The sequence below is a fragment of the Macrosteles quadrilineatus genome, unplaced genomic scaffold, assembly GCF_028750875.1.
Source record: "Macrosteles quadrilineatus isolate MER2022 unplaced genomic scaffold, UCM_ALF_1.0 Scaffold_5__1_contigs__length_97177068, whole genome shotgun sequence".
NCBI classification, from domain to species: Eukaryota; Metazoa; Arthropoda; class Insecta; order Hemiptera; family Cicadellidae; genus Macrosteles; species Macrosteles quadrilineatus.
In genome coordinates this window covers 54,163,147-54,183,310 of record NW_026542598.1, presented here as the reverse complement: position 1 = coordinate 54,183,310, position 20,164 = coordinate 54,163,147, and the positions used below count along the sequence as shown (strand labels likewise).

At 34.8% G+C, this 20,164-nt stretch overlaps 1 protein-coding gene across 1 annotated transcript in view; it reads right to left on the bottom strand.

The window, feature by feature from the left end:
• LOC128995989 (uncharacterized) overlaps positions 1 to 20,164 on the bottom strand; it is a 71,189-nt gene that overhangs the window by 28,290 nt on the left and 22,735 nt on the right. The window contains exons 8-9 of the mRNA XM_054421091.1: positions 8,779 to 8,916; positions 7,641 to 7,667 (exon numbers count right to left, since the gene is read on the bottom strand). Coding sequence (XP_054277066.1) covers positions 7,641 to 7,667; positions 8,779 to 8,916 — 165 coding nt within the window. The remainder of the gene's footprint in view (positions 1 to 7,640; positions 7,668 to 8,778; positions 8,917 to 20,164) is intronic.

Here is a 20,164-nt window from a genome sequence, read left to right as displayed (position 1 = left end):
TGTTGGATTACTAAGCAAGCTGTTCAGGTTAAATTAAAATAATTAAAAGATTAATCAATACCAACCCTACTGCTACTACCACTACTGCTACTATATCAACATTATATTGCTTAGCCGGGCTTCTGTTAATAGGCTAATAAAACTAGCTACTAGCCTACTGGCCTCGTGCTTCCAACTACGCACGCTAAATCGTGCAGCCTAGGTTTGTCGGGCCTCAGAGTTATTAGTAATATAACTAGCTCTAGGTACAACGCAAAATAACATCTACTACAGTCAAATAAATTATATTATTTGCGCTCTAGCACCTGCCCAGAACCGTCAGGAATATACTTTAATATTATTCCTGACACCTGTAAATACTAACTACCATCAGGCTTTAACCAGCACAGTTACAACTCAACCGATAAAATGTAAGATTAATAAATCAAATCTTAAACCAAAATGTAAGGAACGTCGTCCACTCACCAACAGTGGGTCTCAACACCCAACTTACACCAACACTCGGCGCGATCACACCACCAACGTACTCCGACACCACTGTCACGTACGCTCCTCTCTACGTACACCGTACACCACCGACGTATCCTAGTCGTCTCCACCCACAAGACACCACACTATCCTCACTGTCCGGGATCCACGACTAGAATGTCTGTCCTAGGCTATCCTGAGAAACTAGGATATCCCAGGCTTATCGGCACTGATAAGCCGGGTCAAAGGGCGCTAGTCAGGTTCGCCGCCGCCGCTTGCCTACCTCAACAATCGGTGCGCGGCCAAATAGCAAATATTTACCCCCCTAGGAAAAATAACTCGTTACAAATGTCTTTCTTTAAAGCTAGGCTAACTTATAAGGCTGTCTAGTAAAAATTATATGATGTGCTGATGCATGTATGAATATACTGTAACATTTTATTTTCAAATGATACGCTTACAAGTTTAAAACGTACATATTAAGTTAATGAGTAAAAAAGAATTGCACAATATAGGATACTGTATTAAAGAAAAAGAAAAATAATTTACAATAATGATTTCACATAAAATAGATAGGCCTATGGCGTAGCCTAACTACTGAATTTTTAAACTCGTTACTTACTTACTGGGTGATTGGTACTCAGTGTGACAAAAAATTTTGGTGTAAGTACAAAGTAAATGAATCGTGATGATGCATATAAAATGTTCCAAGTCTAAAAATTAGCTTCCCAAAAAATTGTATTATGTTTTTAAAAAATAACCATGCTTTTAAACTTAATACAGTGATTTCTCAACTACCTGTATATGGATTTGAGTAGATAATGTCATTTTCGTGTTCTACATTACGTTTTTTACAAGAATAATACAAAATGACAGAGGATCAGTTGTAAAAACTCCATTGTATATAGATTCAAAGATAAAAATTAGGATGTTTGATAAAAATTTAAAAAACTATGGTCTATTGCATTTTTCACACCCTGTATACAAGAAAGTGTCGGAATATGTTAAAACCTGCGCCATCTTATAAGCTTTCCAACCATATGCTATACTATAGGGGTTTAGATATTATTTTGTTTGTTTTAGTGGTTTGAATGCCAGAAAACAGGGAACTTTTTTACTGTTTTACTGTTCAAGCTGAAACAAAAATACAACTTTTGCTTAATACATGCCGACTTTCCATGTTTTAAATGTTAAAGACACCATGCTTTGTAGTCTTCAAACCACGAAAGCGTACATAAGCAGACATAAAGCTCAATGGTTTAGCATATGTTTGGAAAGCTTATAAAATGGCTCAGTTTTTAACATATTCTGACACTTTCTTGTATACAGGGTGTGAACAAATGCAATTGACCAATGTTGTTTTAAATTTTTATCAAACATCTTAATTTGTATCTTTGAATCTATTTACAATGGAGTTTTTACAACTGATCCTCTGTCATTTTGTATTATTAGTATTCAAAATTTAATGTAGAACACGAAAATGACATTATCTACTCAAATCCATTTACAGGTAGTTGAGAAATAGCTGTATTAAGTTTAAAAACATAGTTATTTTTGAAAAACATAAAATAATTCTTTGGGAAGCTAATTTTTAGACTTGGGACATTTTATATGCATCATCATACTGCATTTACTTTGTACTTACACCAAAAAATTTTTGTCACACTGAGTACCAATCACCCTGTATATATACATATATATGTGTCCGTTCGTATGACAACTATAGAAAAAATTGTCCTATTTTGATGAAATTTGGCACAAAGGTGTAAACCTACTTTTACCCGAAGTTCGCAAACCAGTATCATTGGGCTATGGGAACAGGGTATTATGGTTTTTTGGGGTAAAAATGGGTTTTCCCTATTTTCCCCCTATACAGATAAAATTTTGCAATTGCTTTCCAAGCCATTTTGTAGAGCTAAAAAAATACCCCCGCCACAGCAAACCTGCAGACTAAGCGAACTTCTATTTACCTAGCTGGATTTCTACTAAAATATACCCTGAAAATTGTCAGATTTATTTCCTATTTAAATAATAACATTAATTTTTATGAGTACCTAGGTTTGCTGCTACAGTGAAGGTATTGAGGTGTGTTTTTTATTGAAATGTTAATAGCTTAGTATGAAATAAACAAAATTGCCAAATTCGATATCCATAAACAAGCAAACTACAACAGCAAATTTATTCTCCATAAGAATAACATGGGAATTTAAAATTTAAAGTTGTTTTAATTATCTCCGTAATCGTTAGGCATACAACAAAGCTTCAATATACAAAATTATTTCTTTTTTAAGCTCTTCAAAATGGTCTGGAAGGAAATTGTGAAATCTTATGTTTTAGAGTCAAAAATGGGAAAAACAGATTTTTACCCCATAAAAACCCCCCCTAAACCCCCGTTCTCATAGTCCGTTCATGCTCATGTTCGCAAACTCGTTCGAATAAACGTAGGTTTACACGTTTCTACCAAATGTCATCAAAACCGGATCATTTTTGCTCAAGTTATCGCGCTAACGGACACATAAATAGATACATATATATATATATGAATTTGAACGGAGGGTGTTTTTGACCTATGGGGACCTCAAAACGAAAAAATAAATCGGTCACGGGTCCAGGTCTTACCATGAGTACAATGGTAATAGCTTTTTCCCTATATGGGAAATTCGCTAAAATTAAGAAAATCAAAGAAAATAATCCAACATAATACCCCCGCTGCAGCAAACCTGCAGACTAAGTGAAATTCCATTTACCTGGCTGGATTTCTACTTAAATATTCCCTTAAAATTGTCAGATTCATTTTCTATTTAAATAACATTAATGTTAATGAGTACTTGGGTTTGCTGCTACAGGGAATGTATTGAGGCGTGTTTTTTTTATTGAAATATTGATAGCTTAGTAAGAAATAAATAAAATGGAAAAAATTGGTTAATATATATCAATAAACAAGCAAACTACAACAGTTTTATTCTCCAAAAGAATAACATGGGAATTTTAAATTAAAATTTTTTGAAATATCTCCGTAACCGTTAGGCATACAACAACGCTTCAATATACAAAATTATTTCTTTTTTAAGCTCTTCAAAATGGTCTGGAAGGAAATTGTGAAATCTTATGTTTTAGAGTCAAAAATGGGAAAAACAGATTTTTACCCCATAAAAACCCCCCCTAAACCCCCGTTCTCATAGTCCGTTCATGCTCATGTTCGCAAACTCGTTCGAATAAACGTAGGTTTACACGTTTCTACCAAATGTCATCAAAACCGGATCATTTTTGCTCAAGTTATCGCGCTAACGGACACATAAATAGATACATATATATATACATATATATATATATATGAATTTGAACGGAGGGTGTTTTTGACCTATGGGGACCTCAAAACGAAAAAATAAATCGGTCACGGGTCCAGGTCTTACCATGAGTACAATGGTAATAGCTTTTTCCCTATATGGGAAATTCGCTAAAATTAAGAAAATCAAAGAAAATAATCCAACATAATACCCCCGCTGCAGCAAACCTGCAGACTAAGTGAAATTCCATTTACCTGGCTGGATTTCTACTTAAATATTCCCTTAAAATTGTCAGATTCATTTTCTATTTAAATAACATTAATGTTAATGAGTACTTGGGTTTGCTGCTACAGGGAATGTATTGAGGCGTGTTTTTTTATTGAAATATTGATAGCTTAGTAAGAAATAAATAAAATGGAAAAAATTGGTTAATATATATCAATAAACAAGCAAACTACAACAGTTTTATTCTCCAAAAGAATAACATGGGAATTTTAAATTAAAATTTTTTGAAATATCTCCGTAACCGTTAGGCATACAACAACGCTTCAATATACAAAATTATTTCTTTTTTAAGCTCTTCAAAATGGTCTGGAAGGAAATTGTGAAATCTTATGTTTTAGAGTCAAAAATGGGAAAAACAGATTTTTACCCCATAAAAACCCCCCCTAAACCCCCGTTCTCATAGTCCGTTAATGCTCATGTTCGCAAACTCGTTCGAATAAACGTAGGTTTACACGTTTCTACCAAATGTCATCAAAACCGGATCATTTTTGCTCAAGTTATCGCGCTAACGGACACATAAATAGATACATATATATATACATATATATATATATGAATTTGAACGGAGGGTGTTTTTGACCTATGGGGACCTCAAAACGAAAAAATAAATCGGTCACGGGTCCAGGTCTTACCATGAGTACAATGGTAATAGCTTTTTCCCTATATGGGAAATTCGCTAAAATTAAGAAAATCAAAGAAAATAATCCAACATAATACCCCCGCTGCAGCAAACCGGCAGACTAAGTGAAATTCCATTTACCTGGCTGGATTTCTACTTAAATATTCCCTTAAAATTGTCAGATTCATTTTCTATTTAAATAACATTAATGTTAATGAGTACTTGGGTTTGCTGCTACAGGGAATGTATTGAGGCGTGTTTTTTTTATTGAAATATTGATAGCTTAGTAAGAAATAAATAAAATGGAAAAAATTGGTTAATATATATCAATAAACAAGCAAACTACAACAGTTTTATTCTCCAAAAGAATAACATGGGAATTTTAAATTAAAACTTTTTGAAATATCTCCGTAACCGTTAGGCATACAACAACGCTCCATTACACCAAATTATTTCTTTTTTAAGCTTTACAATATATAACGGTTGACATGTTCCCGTTCCGAACAGGAACATGCCAACCTTTAGTACGAAAGGCCTGAACTGTTTTTGTAAATATTTTAAATGTTTCGTATTGTTCGTGTGTGTTATGTGTTTAAGCTTCAACGACGCTACTTCAGCCGAGTTTTTGTAGTCTGACGATAGCATTGTAATGCCGAAACGGCCGTAACGTAGTTACACCACCAGTATTTGAGCTGCAGTGACGAAGGTAAAGCCTATTTTAGTTATTACACAGCTCAGAGGCTAAAACATGGATTTTAATAGTATTTTTGGACTCTGGGGACCTCTAAACTAAAAAGTAAATCGGTCCCAGGTCTAGGTCTTACCATGAGAGCTACGGTAATAGCTTATTCCTATATGGGAAATTCGCTAAAAACATTATACACGTGTATTATGAAACATAGATTATTTGTTTCTTAGTTTGCTTTATTGAAATTATAACAATAATGTATTTTATATTTGAGGTTTTAAGAGCTTCTACCACTACAAGCCACTAGTTTGCTTAAAAAAAGCTTTGCCTCAGAACTTTGAAAGCCTGCGGGGCGGTGTTCCAAGTAACTTAGGTTAATATCGATGCGGGATTACTATACTGATAGTTGCTGGCAGGTCTACAGTATCTACGGGGTTTTTTCACCTGGAGAAATGTACACATATAAAAGTGGCCTTTCTCAAATCTCTCGTAAAAGACATGATCAAAACTCCTTCTCATGCATATACTTCTCTACAAGGAACATAAAGAACTTTTTTAATTCACTTTAACCGGTAATATTTTACATAATCCGCCATAAACGTGAACTTGGATTATAAAGCAACATACTCATAATCAATTCTATGATTGTAATATCGTTATTAAAATAGACTATATGAAGGTATGGCAGATATTGTACTTTTCAAGAGCTTCTGATCTTCTCCCTTCAGCACTATATTATAAATAATCATAAAGCAGTGATATAAAATGACAGATACCATCCCTTGAAATATTAGACGAAACTCGATTGCATATAATTTGAACGTTGACATCGATATTCAAATTAAACAACATGCTGTTATTTACCTGCATAGAAAAACAGATCTTAAAAATCACAAAAAAATAGTGCACACATCTGTTTTTGTATTCATTTAACGATTACAAGAAATGTTATGCACTATACCTCGTTTACAATATTTAGGCAGTTTTAGGGAAAGAAATCTATTACTTTCACTTGATCTTTACCTTTAAAATAATAGCTCAACAGCAAATAAAACAACATAGGCTACATTAAGTAAAAAATAAGTGGTGGGGAAACTTCCCCTCAAACCGCCCAAATACTGTGAACAAATTAAAAAACACCAATTATTTACAAGCTATAAAATAATGCAAATATTTTGCATAACCAAATTTAATACAGCCAACTATTCCCCACTTAGTAAAAAAGGGGAAAAACAATGAATGCAAACCTTACAACAAAGGTTTGTATTAATTAGAAAAACTCAAAAGGAATTATCCGTGAAATTGTAAAAAGATTGCTTCTACATGAGGATAACATAGGAACCGGCCACTGGGACAGAATACGCCTCTTATTGCACACCTAGAGCTTAAGTAGGACCTCCATTCCAATTCCTCAGTCTTTTGGTTTGTAGTTTTTGAGATATAGTGATCAGCGAGTGAGTGGTATCCACTTTTAGCGAATTTCCCATATAAGGAATAAGCTATTACCGTAGTATTCATGGTAAGACCAGGACTCGGGACCGATTTACTTTTTTGTTTTGAGGTCCCTTTACATATTTATATATGTGTCCGTTAGCGCAAAAACTCGAGCAAAAATTGTCTGATTTTGATGAAATTTGATACAAACGTGTAAACCTTTCAAACGGGTTCGCAAACCAGCATGATCAGACTATGGGAAAATTGGCTTATGGAGGGTTTTATGGGGTAAAAATTGGGTTTTCCCATTTGTTACCCTAAAAACATAAAATTTTACAACTTCTTCCCAAACAATTGTGTAGAGCTAAAAAAAAAATATTTAGTATATTGAAGTGTTATTATTCGCCCAATGGAGAAAATTGTAAATTTAAAATTCCCATGTTATTCTTATGGAGAAAATTGTAAACTGTTGTAGTTTGCTTGTTTATGAGCATATTTTGATAAAAATTTGAAAATACATTCATATCATACTAAACTACCCTCCCTGTTGCAGCAAACTAAAGTACTCATTAAACTAATGCTAAATAGTGAATAAATGTGATATTTTTAAGGACACATTTGACTGTAAATCCAATCAGGCAAATGGGAATTCGCTTAGTCTGCAGGTTTCCTGTGGCGGGGGTATTATTCTCTGCTCTGTTATGGTATCATAGGTAAAACACACTCAGTCTAATGTGGTATTTACCTTTTATAAGTATAGATAGTATCACAGAATATAAACTAAGCCGTTGGCCAGACAAAAAATTGTCAGGCTTATATAAACATAACTTACTAGTTGATAAAATTACTATATACTTACTTTGTCAGCAATACGTTCAAATGTGTACTGTAAAATAAGTATCAATCATTATTAGAGCCAAATATTTGACAGTAATAGCTTAGAACAAAATTGATACAACTAATGCTTATCGAAATTATTTTAATAGTAGCAGTTTTTTAAGGTTATTTGGATTATCCACTACGGAATAGTGTTATTTTTCTACGTACAAATTTAATAATTTTTATACAGACTATATGTCACACCCGCCCTTCGATCGGTTGCACTTTTAAACTGAAAACATAAATCTACCACCTCTGAAATCCACCAGTTACAGTTGCGAATTATCATATATTATGGTATACTTGTCCTACAACTTTGAGAGAAGACAATGAAACCATAGGTGGTGTGGAAGGGGGGGGGTGGTTCAATGGCTAGATTTGTACAATCATTTATCTTTTCATCTAATTGTTAAAGAAAAATATATATTATTTTATCTAACAAAATTCAGTATAAAATATAAAGTTTAGGTTGATTAAATTTGTGTGGCACGCTGAATATATATATATATATATATATATACGTGTATATATATAAGCCGGTTAGTACGATAATTCGAGTATATCCGATTTTAATGGCATTAGTATACACCAACAAGTTTTAAGTTCCATCTGCCTGCTATTTACTAAAGGAACTGGCGGCAATAAGACTGTATGTTGGGCTTCAATGCTTGACTGACTTGAGGTTAGGATGAAATGCAGAACTAAGAAATTAAATATAGTTTGAGCCGTTGTTTAAACTAAAAGTAGATACCACGAAACCCCAAATGAAAGCAACCAGTATTAGTGGTTTAGTTTGTCCATAAGACTGGAATGTACTTAGTATTTATAATTTATGCATCTTATGAACAAATGATACCTAACTTCAGAGCTGAGCCCAAGGATTGGATGCATAAGCCCAGCTCATTTAATAAGGGCAGGGAAATATACACTTCTCTTGGAACTAAATTGACTTAAATGGCAAGTGAAAGATTCATATCATGTAGCCACTAAACAAAAATTTAAAAGATTCAATTTACGTAAAAATAAGGCGGATTCCATAGCATCTTTGTTCAGCTACTAATTACGTTTACATAACATTATCATTATAATATTTACAGTTAACGAAGCCCCAGGTTTACCTTTCTTTTCCATTCGAAAGACAATGTATCCTTCGATGGCAATTCGTTTTTGATTTCGCCAGAAAAGTTGACAAGGTCCACAATTAGGTACACTCCGTTTGGAACACCATGACGTGCAAACCCCTTCGCAGCTTCAGCCTGTAACATTCATAATCTATTTTTATTTAGATAAGTACAATATCTAGTCCTTCAGTTATTAAATCTGAACGAAACAACATTGTTTCTGACAGGGGTATATAATATAAACTAATTGAACCTTCTAATAATTAGGCAGCCAGATTCTGGGATCTTCTTCGCGATGCTCCAGACCCGAGAGCTGAAACACCACTGAACTAAAGCCTACTAGACTGTTTTAGGACTATGTTCTCTTCAGCCAAGGAAAGGATCGCAGCTGTGGCAGATACGTGTATATAACAAATTGAAATTATGCTGCAGCCGCTGGTTAGGGTAAGGATGGTTGGTTTTAGCGAATTACCCATTTGGAATAACCTATTACCGTAGGTCTCATGGTAAGACCTGGACCCGGGACCGATTCATTTTTTTATTTTGATGTCCCCAGAGGCCAAAAACACCATTAGTTAAAATTCTTATATCTACACATACATATGCATACACATAACAGTTTACTTATCCCCCCATAACATAACATGAAATTTTAAATTTTATATTTTACAAATTTCCCTAACCAAAAACTGTACAATAACTCTTCAATGTGCTAAATTATTTGTTTTTAAGCTCTTCTAAATAGTTTGGGGAGAAATCACTGAAATCAGGAAATCTTATGTTTTGAGGGCCAAAAATGAGAAAAATCAATTTTTACGACATAAAACACCCCATAAACCCCCGTCCCTATAGTTCGATCATACTGATTTGCAAACCCGTTCGAATGGATGTACACACGTACACACGTTTGCACCAAATTTCATAAAAATCGGATCATTTCGCTCGATTTATTGCGCTAACGGACACACACGCACATGACCGCCTGGTTTCATTTTGGACTCGGTCGTCCGCTTGAGTCCAAATTTGCGGCATTGTATTCTACTAGTAAAGGCATTTAATTTGATGAGCGTATCAACCTATGCTTACTTTTAAGATTTTCTTCTGACTCCTAGGGGGCCGTCCCCCTGAGGAGGAAGTGTATCACTGAATCATTTGTTAAAATTATATTAATGCCCAGTAACTGTGTACCGAGTTTTGAATCTCTATATGTATTGCTTTTAGCGAATTTCCCTAAGGTAAGTAGCTATTACCGTAGGTGGCATGGTAAGACCTAGGCTTAGGACCGAATTACTTTTTTATTTTATGTGCCCAGAGGCCAAAAACACCATTCGTTAAAATGTATATGTATGTATAGCTTGAGTAATCTTTGTTCGATATTGATGAAATTCGGTTTCTATAAGGTGGTATAAACTTTAATGACTTCGCAAACCAGCATGATCGGACCATGGGAACGGGGTTTTACGGGGATCTTATGGGATAAAAATTGGATTTTCTCATTTTTTACCCTAAAACACAAAATTTCCCAATTTGTCTTTGAATCTTTTTAAAGAGCTTAAAAACAAATGATTTAGTTTATCTAAGTGTTTTGTTCGGTTATTAGTAATGGAGAAAATACAAATAATTGTAAATTTGAAATTCCCATGTTATTCTTGTGGAGAATATTGTTAACTGTTGTAGTTTGCTTGTTTATTGATTTATTATGTTGACCAAACTTGGTAAATTTATTTATTTTATACTAAGCTCAAGGCTCATTTATTTCACTAAAAAGACATACTTTATTAGTTTCCCTGCAGCATCAAACCTAGGTACTCGTTAAACCTAATATTATTTAAATATATTTAATTGAAAATTAAATCAGGCAGATGAAAATTAGCTTAGTCGGCAGGTTTGCTGTGGCGGGGGTATTTGGAATATTTAACCGTCTCGGGACTTTAGCATTACAACTATAACCGTCCGATAGCATTATAATTTGAACAAAACTCATCCATTTTTGGTGAAATTTCGCACAAACTTGTAAACCCACATTCATTCGAACCAGCTCGCGAACCAGCAAAATCGGGCCATAGGAAAGTTGGTTTTCCAATTTTTGACCCTTGAAACACAAAATTATTTCAGTCTTTTTAAACCATTATGTAGTGCTTAAAAAATAAATAATTTCGTATATTAAAGCTTTGTTATAGGCATATGCCTAGAAAATTCCTAAGAATTAAAAAGATACCAATTTATTCTACACCAAGGTTATAAAAACGATATTATGTATATAGAACTGTATAGCTTTTAGTACTGCATAAGACCTCTGTAAATAGTTGTAATGATGACTTAGCCAATACAAATTGTATAATATTTTGTTAATTCTGGCTTAATAAACGATTTGATTTGATTTGATTTGATTATAGGAAGCGACCACTCCCTTCTGAAAATGCGAAAAGAAATTAGAGAAGAAAAGAAGAATAACAAGAAAGGAATAACAATGGAGTTTGAAGTTAATATCTATAAGCTTAGACAAGAAGAGAAAAAATTACAGTTTAGGGACGCTTTAGAGGAAAAGACATTACCATTGAGGCAAGAAGAAGTTGGTAGGCCTAAGAGTTTTCAGGTAAAGTGGATGGCATTTAAAACTGTGCTTACAGACACAGAAAAAAGAAATTGTGTAGAATCAAGAGTGGGCACCTTTATGAAAACGACTAGTTGGTGGAATGATGAAATCAAAGATGAAATCAAAAAGAAAAAGGTTTTATGGAAGAAATACTTGAGTACAGAGAAAATTAAACAATACGAAGAATAAAAGGAACAAAGGTAAATTGCAAATGGCCCCGTTAAGGCTGCTAAGGAAGAATCGTGGGAGGACTTTGGTAGAAAGATGGAAGAAAACCATACTGAAAATCAAAAGCTATTTTAAAACTCATAAAAAACACGAGGAAAGAGAAATCGTGCCCATTAAAAGGCTAAGGCTTTAAAGATTCGCCTTCGGTAACCTCGATGGATACACTATACACAAATACGTGCATGAGAGAGGGTCTGGGTTCGGGGTGTTTTGTGGTTGAGGGTAGCTAAGGGTTGAATGGTTTTAGTTGTGGTTTCAAGGTACTTTGCCTGTGTGCCTAAGACCGTGGGGGATGTTTGTGGTGAAGAGTGTGGCGTCGGCGTCCTGTGCGGTGGGAAACACTAGAAGGGTGCTGCCATTCTTCACTTATTGTGACTGTAGTGGTTTGTGGGAGACGGGATGGAAGGTTTGTACTGACGCATGACACGGTAAGGAGTAGGCTGTTTTGAGTTTTCTCCGAAACTTTCATTCGTTTTTATTGCTCGTTCATGTAATAATTGAAATGAAATAAAAAACCTTCTTTATTGAGGCGAACTTAGGACCTCGTGCCCCTTTATTACAGTTAATCTATAATTCCGTTTTGGATCTGCGTATGTTATAAACACACGGTTTTGTTTTAACTTTTATAAGCTACAATTTTGCCTGATATAGGTTTTTCGAGCAAATTCAAATTTTCTCAGATAATCGCGAAAACCCGTTAGAAAATGAATGACTGAAAATGAATGATGAAATTCTTCTTCTGTTTTGGGAAGGTGTGGCAACTCTCCTCCCACCAGGTGGACTTTTAAACTGAGAACAAGTACTGAGTCTACTCAGAAGATTGGGATATTTTGAACCAAAAGTCTGACTGAAAACTGCTTAAATTGAATTCTTTCAGAGTATTTTATTGTAGGGCCTGACAGACGTATTACTGGGCGATACCTAGAGCCCCGTCACATCCTGCCCCTAGCGGAGAATCGAGAAAACACGCAGTCTCGCCACAAGCCAGTCGCCGTCGCCGGTTGCAATTCCAACAGTTCAACGCCAACTCATTGTTATTCTTCCCCCCGCACCTCGCGCGGTACTTGCGCGCTACGACTGTCTGTGCATATATCTGCCTGCGGGCACTGTTTTTCATTTAGTGATTAATTTAAGCATATTTTAGACAAAGTTTAGCAATACAATGTAGTTAGTATGTAGTTTTTTTTTTTAATACTGTAGACCTAATATTGAAATTAATCAGTTATGTCGGGTAATCTGTGCGCTTTCCGAAAATGTATAAACAGCCGGGCAAAAGTGAAAGGATTGAAAATGTTTTTTTCCCCACACCCTACGCTAAGACCTGGGCTATACATTCTGGTAAGTTAAACTTATTATTTTATTACTTATATTTACTTATATACAGGGTGTTTCCAAATTGTCTGGACATATTTTGATAACTTGTTCCTTGTGCTAAGACAAAAATAAAATGCCATATAAGTATGGGTCTGAAATGCCTAGATTTCTGTTTGTCAGTCTGTTTGTGATTTTTAAGAATTATTTTATATTTTGGACATTTTTCATGGTGAACATTTCAAAATTGGTATAAATGTGTATTTTAGTACGAAAAAAAACAGCTTACAAAGTTTCGTTCCAATATCTCAAGCCATTTTATGAATTTCAATGCAAAATTTCATGAATACCATAAATATTGAGAATCTTGTTTTACAGATAACAAAGATAGATAATTTAAATCCGAATCAAATGAGCCCTTGTTTGTTAAAATTGGATGACAAACAACTGAGTTATAGGTTTTTTCTTACATTCGGTTACGCAATTTAAAAGTACTTCCATATTGTTTATTATTATTTTACAGAGCAGTAAAGACAATTTGGAAACACCCGTACAATATATATCTAAATATATAAAAGGCAAAGCCCTCACTGACACACTCACTCACTCACTCATCACTAATTCTCCCACTTCCCATTTACCTAGGAGGCTGAAATTTGGTACACCGATTCTTTAGGCATTAAAGAGGAAAACTAAGTTGTTTTTATTCTGATCGGACTCTCGGGCTCCGCCCCAGTGGCTCTGGAGTTTCCCATGTTAACCTTATGATTTTTCATATTTAAAAGGAATTAATGAATCTTATCAGCTGTTTCAATTAAACAAGTTGGTTCTGTTCTATGATGTTCAATAGCTTTAAAGTTACAAGGATTGCCAACAGGGTGCAGCACTATTATTATTTTTTTAATTTATGACAACAGCTAATTTGCAACCAAAAGGTGAGTGAGCGTAGCGAACGAACTTCAACCTGGAGGCGAGTTAACGTAGCGAACGAGCTAACCTGAAGGCAAGTGAGCGCAGCGAACGAGCTCCAACCTAAAGGTGAGTGAGCATAGCGAACGCACTTCAACCAGGACGTTCGCGTTTGAGTCATGCGAACGAGCTCATCTTGAAAATTAAGAAGTTAAACGGGGCAAAGCCCGCGGGTACAGCTAGTATACTTATATTACTTATATTGATACACATTATCATTCGTTTAGTGAGCAACATTTTCAAATTTCCCGTATGTGCTGGTTTCAAATGTTGGATAAAATGTAGATTTTCAGAAAAAGCTGAATCAAATCTAAAATTAATAAAATAATCCACCTGGAAAATACCGGGAAATTCACCAACATAACCTTTAACAATTAATACCATTGTTGAAAAAAATAGTAAATTGAATGTTTAAATAAACATAAAGTTTGTAATGTGTAGTTTGTATCATGTTAAGTTAAGAAAATAAGTAACACACAACTAAAAGGGCACAGTACTTATTTATAGGGTGTTCAAGAAAAGGTGGGGACATAATTTACTTAGTTATTCCTTAGTTAAAAATTAAGAGAAAATCAAGAGTAGGCCTAAACATTTTTTACAATATTTACATTTTTTCAACCGATCTCATGAAACTTGGTATGTGTGTTAGTTGACTCTCTTTATTTTGACCCAAGGAACGACTATGTAAATTAATTATGTCCTCTTCTTTTTTGAACACCATGTATACAGCGTGATTCTAAATTATTCTAAATTACACTTTTGAAAATCTGTAAATTAAAAAATGTAATTTTACAACCTATCATCACGGTGTGAGAATCAATTGAAAGATGTAATTTTCAGGTCTCGTTTGACACTTTTTATGTATAGATAGCTGCAAAATAAGCCTCCACAGACATTTATAAATTTAACCCCGGTTTTAAATTAATTATATCCTTAAATAATACAAGAAGGCGATTTCTACGAATGACTACTCCTCCGTTAATAATGGACGGATTTAACAAAAATGAGTCAAAATTAACTATTTGTTTGCGGTAATAACTTCCTTTCACCAATCCCTGTAATAAAAGTCCTCGGGCTTTGTCCCACAGGCCATCAAAAGCTCAATGTATTTCTAATGAAGAAAATTTTTTGTTTACTTAATCGCACGACGGGTAACTGCAAGTTTAATATAAAATATAAAGTTAAAATTAAGTTAAGAAACCCATCCGAAATCTGAATTGAGCCGTTGTGTGAGCCCGGCTATCTATGGGGATGTTTTCTATGAAATTCCATATCGTCGCCTGCACCGATGCCTGGCTGAGTAGTAGACGCCAACATTCCTAGACAAGGGGAGGGTTGCTATTGTTTGTTTTATGACAGAGTTGAAACAAGGAAACTTTCTCTTTAAGTCCCTGCTGCCGTGTCAGGACAAAGTGTGAACTGAGACAGGTGATACAAATTCTGTGGTGCGAAGCTGCATGCCATTCATAGTCTGTTCAATAATTTTCTTTATTGCAAATATTATACGCATATATTGGTATTTATTGCAGCTACCATTGTTATAGAAATAAAGCAAATATAGAAAAACATCCATAAGGATTTCATTACAGCTTATTCATTAACAATTTATATTTACAGAAAATGTGTTGTGGATTACAAGGATAACATTTCTCCGTATAGTTTCTTTTTTGCACATTGCGTTTACAATAAAAATAAAGTGTACCGAGCCATGGCTTGGTTCCCCGGTACTAATTTATTACTTATTTAGCCCACAAATCGTTTTTAATTAATTATTACGATCATTCACCTCGAAAAAATGTCCAACTGTTAATAATCGTATGAACAGATTTATAGCACAAGTAATTCAGTTTATTAAAAATGGCACCATCTATATAAATAAAATTAGAGTTTTGCCTGTACATTGCTCAGAATCACAAATTTTAATGTTATTTTTACGTCTTATACATAAAAGAAGCCGAAACAAGTCTCATCTCAATTTCTGTATGTCTGTATGTCTGTCTTCCGTCTGTCACGGCCCAAGAGCCATTTTACAAGGGCTTCTCCTGAAAAACGAGGGTACCTATCAAGATCCGAATCATTTTAATGTATTCACTGGATTGGCGAGAGTGTCTTTAGCTATTAAAATATCACTACTATGAAAATAAATTTACGGACGTTTAAAAACCCAATTTTTGTCAAGTTTTCTCCCAATTTAACACCCAATCATCTATGTTATAGCGAATAGCTGTTCGGATTTTGTTTGTTTGCCTCTGGGAGTGCTAAATTATTTGGTTACTAAAACGTAGGTATTAATTGTTCGTTTAAATGGTAAGGTATTATGTATACGTAGTAAGCGTACGGTAACCATTGAACTATTTACAATATACTTATACTAGTGTACCTGTTGCTCGAATTCGAGCAATTGTGAAGTATCACTGGCGTTATTTTAAAAAACAGTCTAAATTTCCGATGACTTTAAAAGAGTCGCCTCGAAGATTATGGGAACTCACAACGTACATAACAGTTCGATATAGCGGATCTTGTTTTTAGTGTTTTCGTTTTCTATAAATGTTTCCCACTCGAAGCCGTATTAGGTTGTCCATAATAAAGATTATAAATTCTATAAAAAACATTATTTTTATTTCTTCTACTTGGTGGGTGTTCTATGACTTTCCTATGTTTACATAGTTTGCAAATCGGCTTTTTCAATGATTGCTCAGGAAATGCAGCACAGTGTTAATTCAGTTTTCCTTTTAGTATATCAAATATTACAGGCTTTCTCACTTTTTCCATTGTGATATTTACACCAACCCAAATTCAAATAGTAAATGTTTCATTTCAACCAAGTCAGTAAATGTGTTTAGCACACGTTTCCTTAAATTGCAAATAAAATATTAACAGCAATAAAATTATCAAGCTGATCATAATATAATATATATATATTATAATAATATAATCATATGTAATATAATATATATATATCATAATATATAGCACCATGGTGATAGATAAATTGTCTTGTCTTTTCCCTGTAATGCCTTTCCTGACTCTAAACTAAATTCTCTGAACTTCCCAATGACTGATGAACTTTTCAGTCCGTCCTATTCCCTGGCAACCCTGTGTACACCCCAAACTTCTAAGCTGAATCTGGTTCTGTTTCGCATTACAGGGAATCCGGATTTATTTGATCTATCTCCAAAGTCGCTGCGCAAGAAAGTATTGTGTGAGAAACACTTCCGACCGCAGGACATATTGCCAAGTGGGCGTCTTATCAAGGGTGCAGTACCACTACCATACTCAGCGTCTCAAAGTCCATCTTCTTGTGTCCAGCGAAGTCCACCTCCTCGCGTCCAGGGAAGTCCATCACCTTCTGTCCAGGGAATTCCATCTCCTCGTGTTGAGAAAAGTCCATCTCCTTGTGTCATGCCGAGCCCATCTCCTCGTGTCAAGCGAAGCCGGCAATCTCCCAAGAGATATCCAGGGAAGATGACAGAAGAACAATCTCCATCAGCTGTCAGTACATCTTCAGCTAACTTCTGTGTTGAAGAGATGTCTCCGTCGGTGCACCAGTTGATCAATTCCGCTACACCCGCTGATCGGAAAAAAATAGTGAAACGGACTTTATTTGCATCTCCAAAGCAATTAGAAGAAAAAAACAAAGCTCGAAGTAAGATTCTAGCACGAAAAAGAGCTCAAATTTCTATCTTAAAGAGACAACTTCACAAAGTTAGGAGTAAGGTCTGTATGAAAAATGCAATGGAGGAGTTTAAATTCAAAACAAAAGAGGCCGAACTGTTGTTTAAAATGCAAAGCCACAAGAGACGAAGACCATGGTCAACGAAGGAAAAGAAGCTGGCAACAGGAATATACTTGAGATCGCCGTCTACATATAGATACCTAGCCAAAATTTTATGATTTTACCTGCTGAGTCGACAATCAAAACATGGCTGTCGTCCAAAAATTGCCAAACACCTGGTTTTAATGAGAGTTTAATGGAAAGGCTGAAATTAAAAGCAGATGGCATGACAGACATGGAAAAGGCATGTGTTGTATTGTTTGATGACATGGCCATTAAACAATGCCTGGAATATTCCCCAATGTACGATTTAATTGAAGGATACGAAGAATTGGGTACATTTGGTAGAAAAAACATTGTAGCCAAACAAGCTACTGTATTCATGGTAAGGGGACTGTATTACCAATGGAAATTGCCCATTGGATATTTTGTAACAGGAAAGGGGTTAAACGGTCGACAAAGTAAGTCAGTTTTGGAACTTTGCCTTAAAAAGCTTAAAGATGTAGGATTGTTGGTCAAAGCAATTGTATGTGACCAATCACCAACTAATGTGAACGCCTACAAAGTTCTAGGAGTATCAACTGAACATCCCTATTTTTTTACCGAAGGAGAGGAGAAAGTATTTACGATTTATGATCCGCCTCATCTATTGAAATCGCTGAGAAATAACCTCTTGACTCACGATTTCACATATGATCAAAAACGAGTCTCATTCTTAGACGTAAAACGACTTTTTGATATTGAATCCCAGAGTGGCACAACAAGGGCTGCCCATCAGCTAACACCAGCACACATTTGGCCAAATAATTTCCAGAAAATGTCGGTTTCTCTGGCAGCACAGGTGTTTAGTCATACGACCTCAGCTGCATTGACTACAGCGGTTTCAAAAGGACAAATCCATTCAACCACCGCAACGCATACGGCAGAATTTTTAAGCAAGATAAACGCACTTTTTGATGCCATGAATAGCCGTACCAGATTTTCCCAAAACCCTGACAAATGTGCTTTGAGCCCTACAAATAATCATATTATACATATTTTTACAGAAGCCATAGATTTGTTTACAAATTAAAAAAAAGAAAATGCATTACACCCTAGACCTCCATGTTTTGACAGATTTATTATAACAATCCGCGCTTTCCTTCAGCTTATGGAAAGCGAAAAGTCGAAATACATCCTCACCTCCAGACTTTCTCAAGATCCTCTGGAAAATCTGTTTTCTTCTATAAGACAGAGAGGAGGATTTAACAGAAACCCTACAGTGAGAATCATCCGCTCAACACTTAAAATACTAACCCTTCAGCAGATTTTGGACCCACCTAAAACCACTTCGTATGAACCCGACTATGACAAATTACTGCAAATTGATGAACCCGCAAGTGAAGAAAACAGTTCCACTTTAAATCAAGAAGATGTTGAAGCAAACTCCATTACTTCGACAAATGATTCAATGACAAGTGACGAACCATCTTTGGCGAGGAATCCGGGGTTACACGACGCTGTGACGCTGGAGGAATGCTCCCAGGTTTATTTTTCTGGTTACCTAGTTCAAAAGTATAACAATAAGTTTAAGTGTAATGATTGTTTCCAGATTATGTCCAACGCAGATTCCACCCTTACAAGTCGGAAAGAACTACTAATTCTTAATAGAACCTTTTCAAATGTCAAAGTCGACCACACAACTGGACAAGTGTCTCTATCAGATGCAATCCTATATGTAACCAGCGTCGCATTCAAAGTATACAAGAGACTTTACAGAAAGATTGCACACAAAAAGGGAATCATTGGCCGCCTCATGAAAGTGTCAGATAAAACCATCATATGTGACTCTATCGTCTGCTCAAGATGTTCAAACAACTCCAAGTACATTTTGAAACTTTTGTTTAAAGTCCTTTTGTTCAAACAATGTAAGTGGGTTTCAAGCAATTTTAAACAGTTGTCCACTGAAAAGTTGAAGATATTGAAGCACAGTTAAAAATAGTCTTTTATCGTTCAAACCCGTAAGTGTTTTGTTACTGTGGGCATAAAGGATCGTAATGAAGGGTTTTCAATTGTTTAGCTTTAAAGTGTTTGCTGTTGAAACAAAAGTTTGTGGTATATCATTTTGAATATGTTTTTTTGTAAACACTACTTTTCTTTTACATACTATTATTGTGTTATATGCATATCGTGTTTATACAAATTATAAGTGTTTTATCATTTATCAAATGTCCCATGTTGCTTGCTAAACGTATCATGAACACCTTGTATGTTTCATTGTAATACAAAAATAATTTCATTTATTAGTTAGTATAACACATGAAATATGTCATTGTAATCTTGTCTGAAATGTACGCCAATTTCAATTTTAGAATTTAAAGTTTCGTAAATTCCTGAACGAAATTAATGACGTAATTTTTAAATATCTATCAATAGGTTATGCTTGACGTCTAAGTGAAAACTAATGTTTTGTTAACCATATAGTCTAATGCTGTACTTAAATGTTTGAATGTACCGTTGTTATT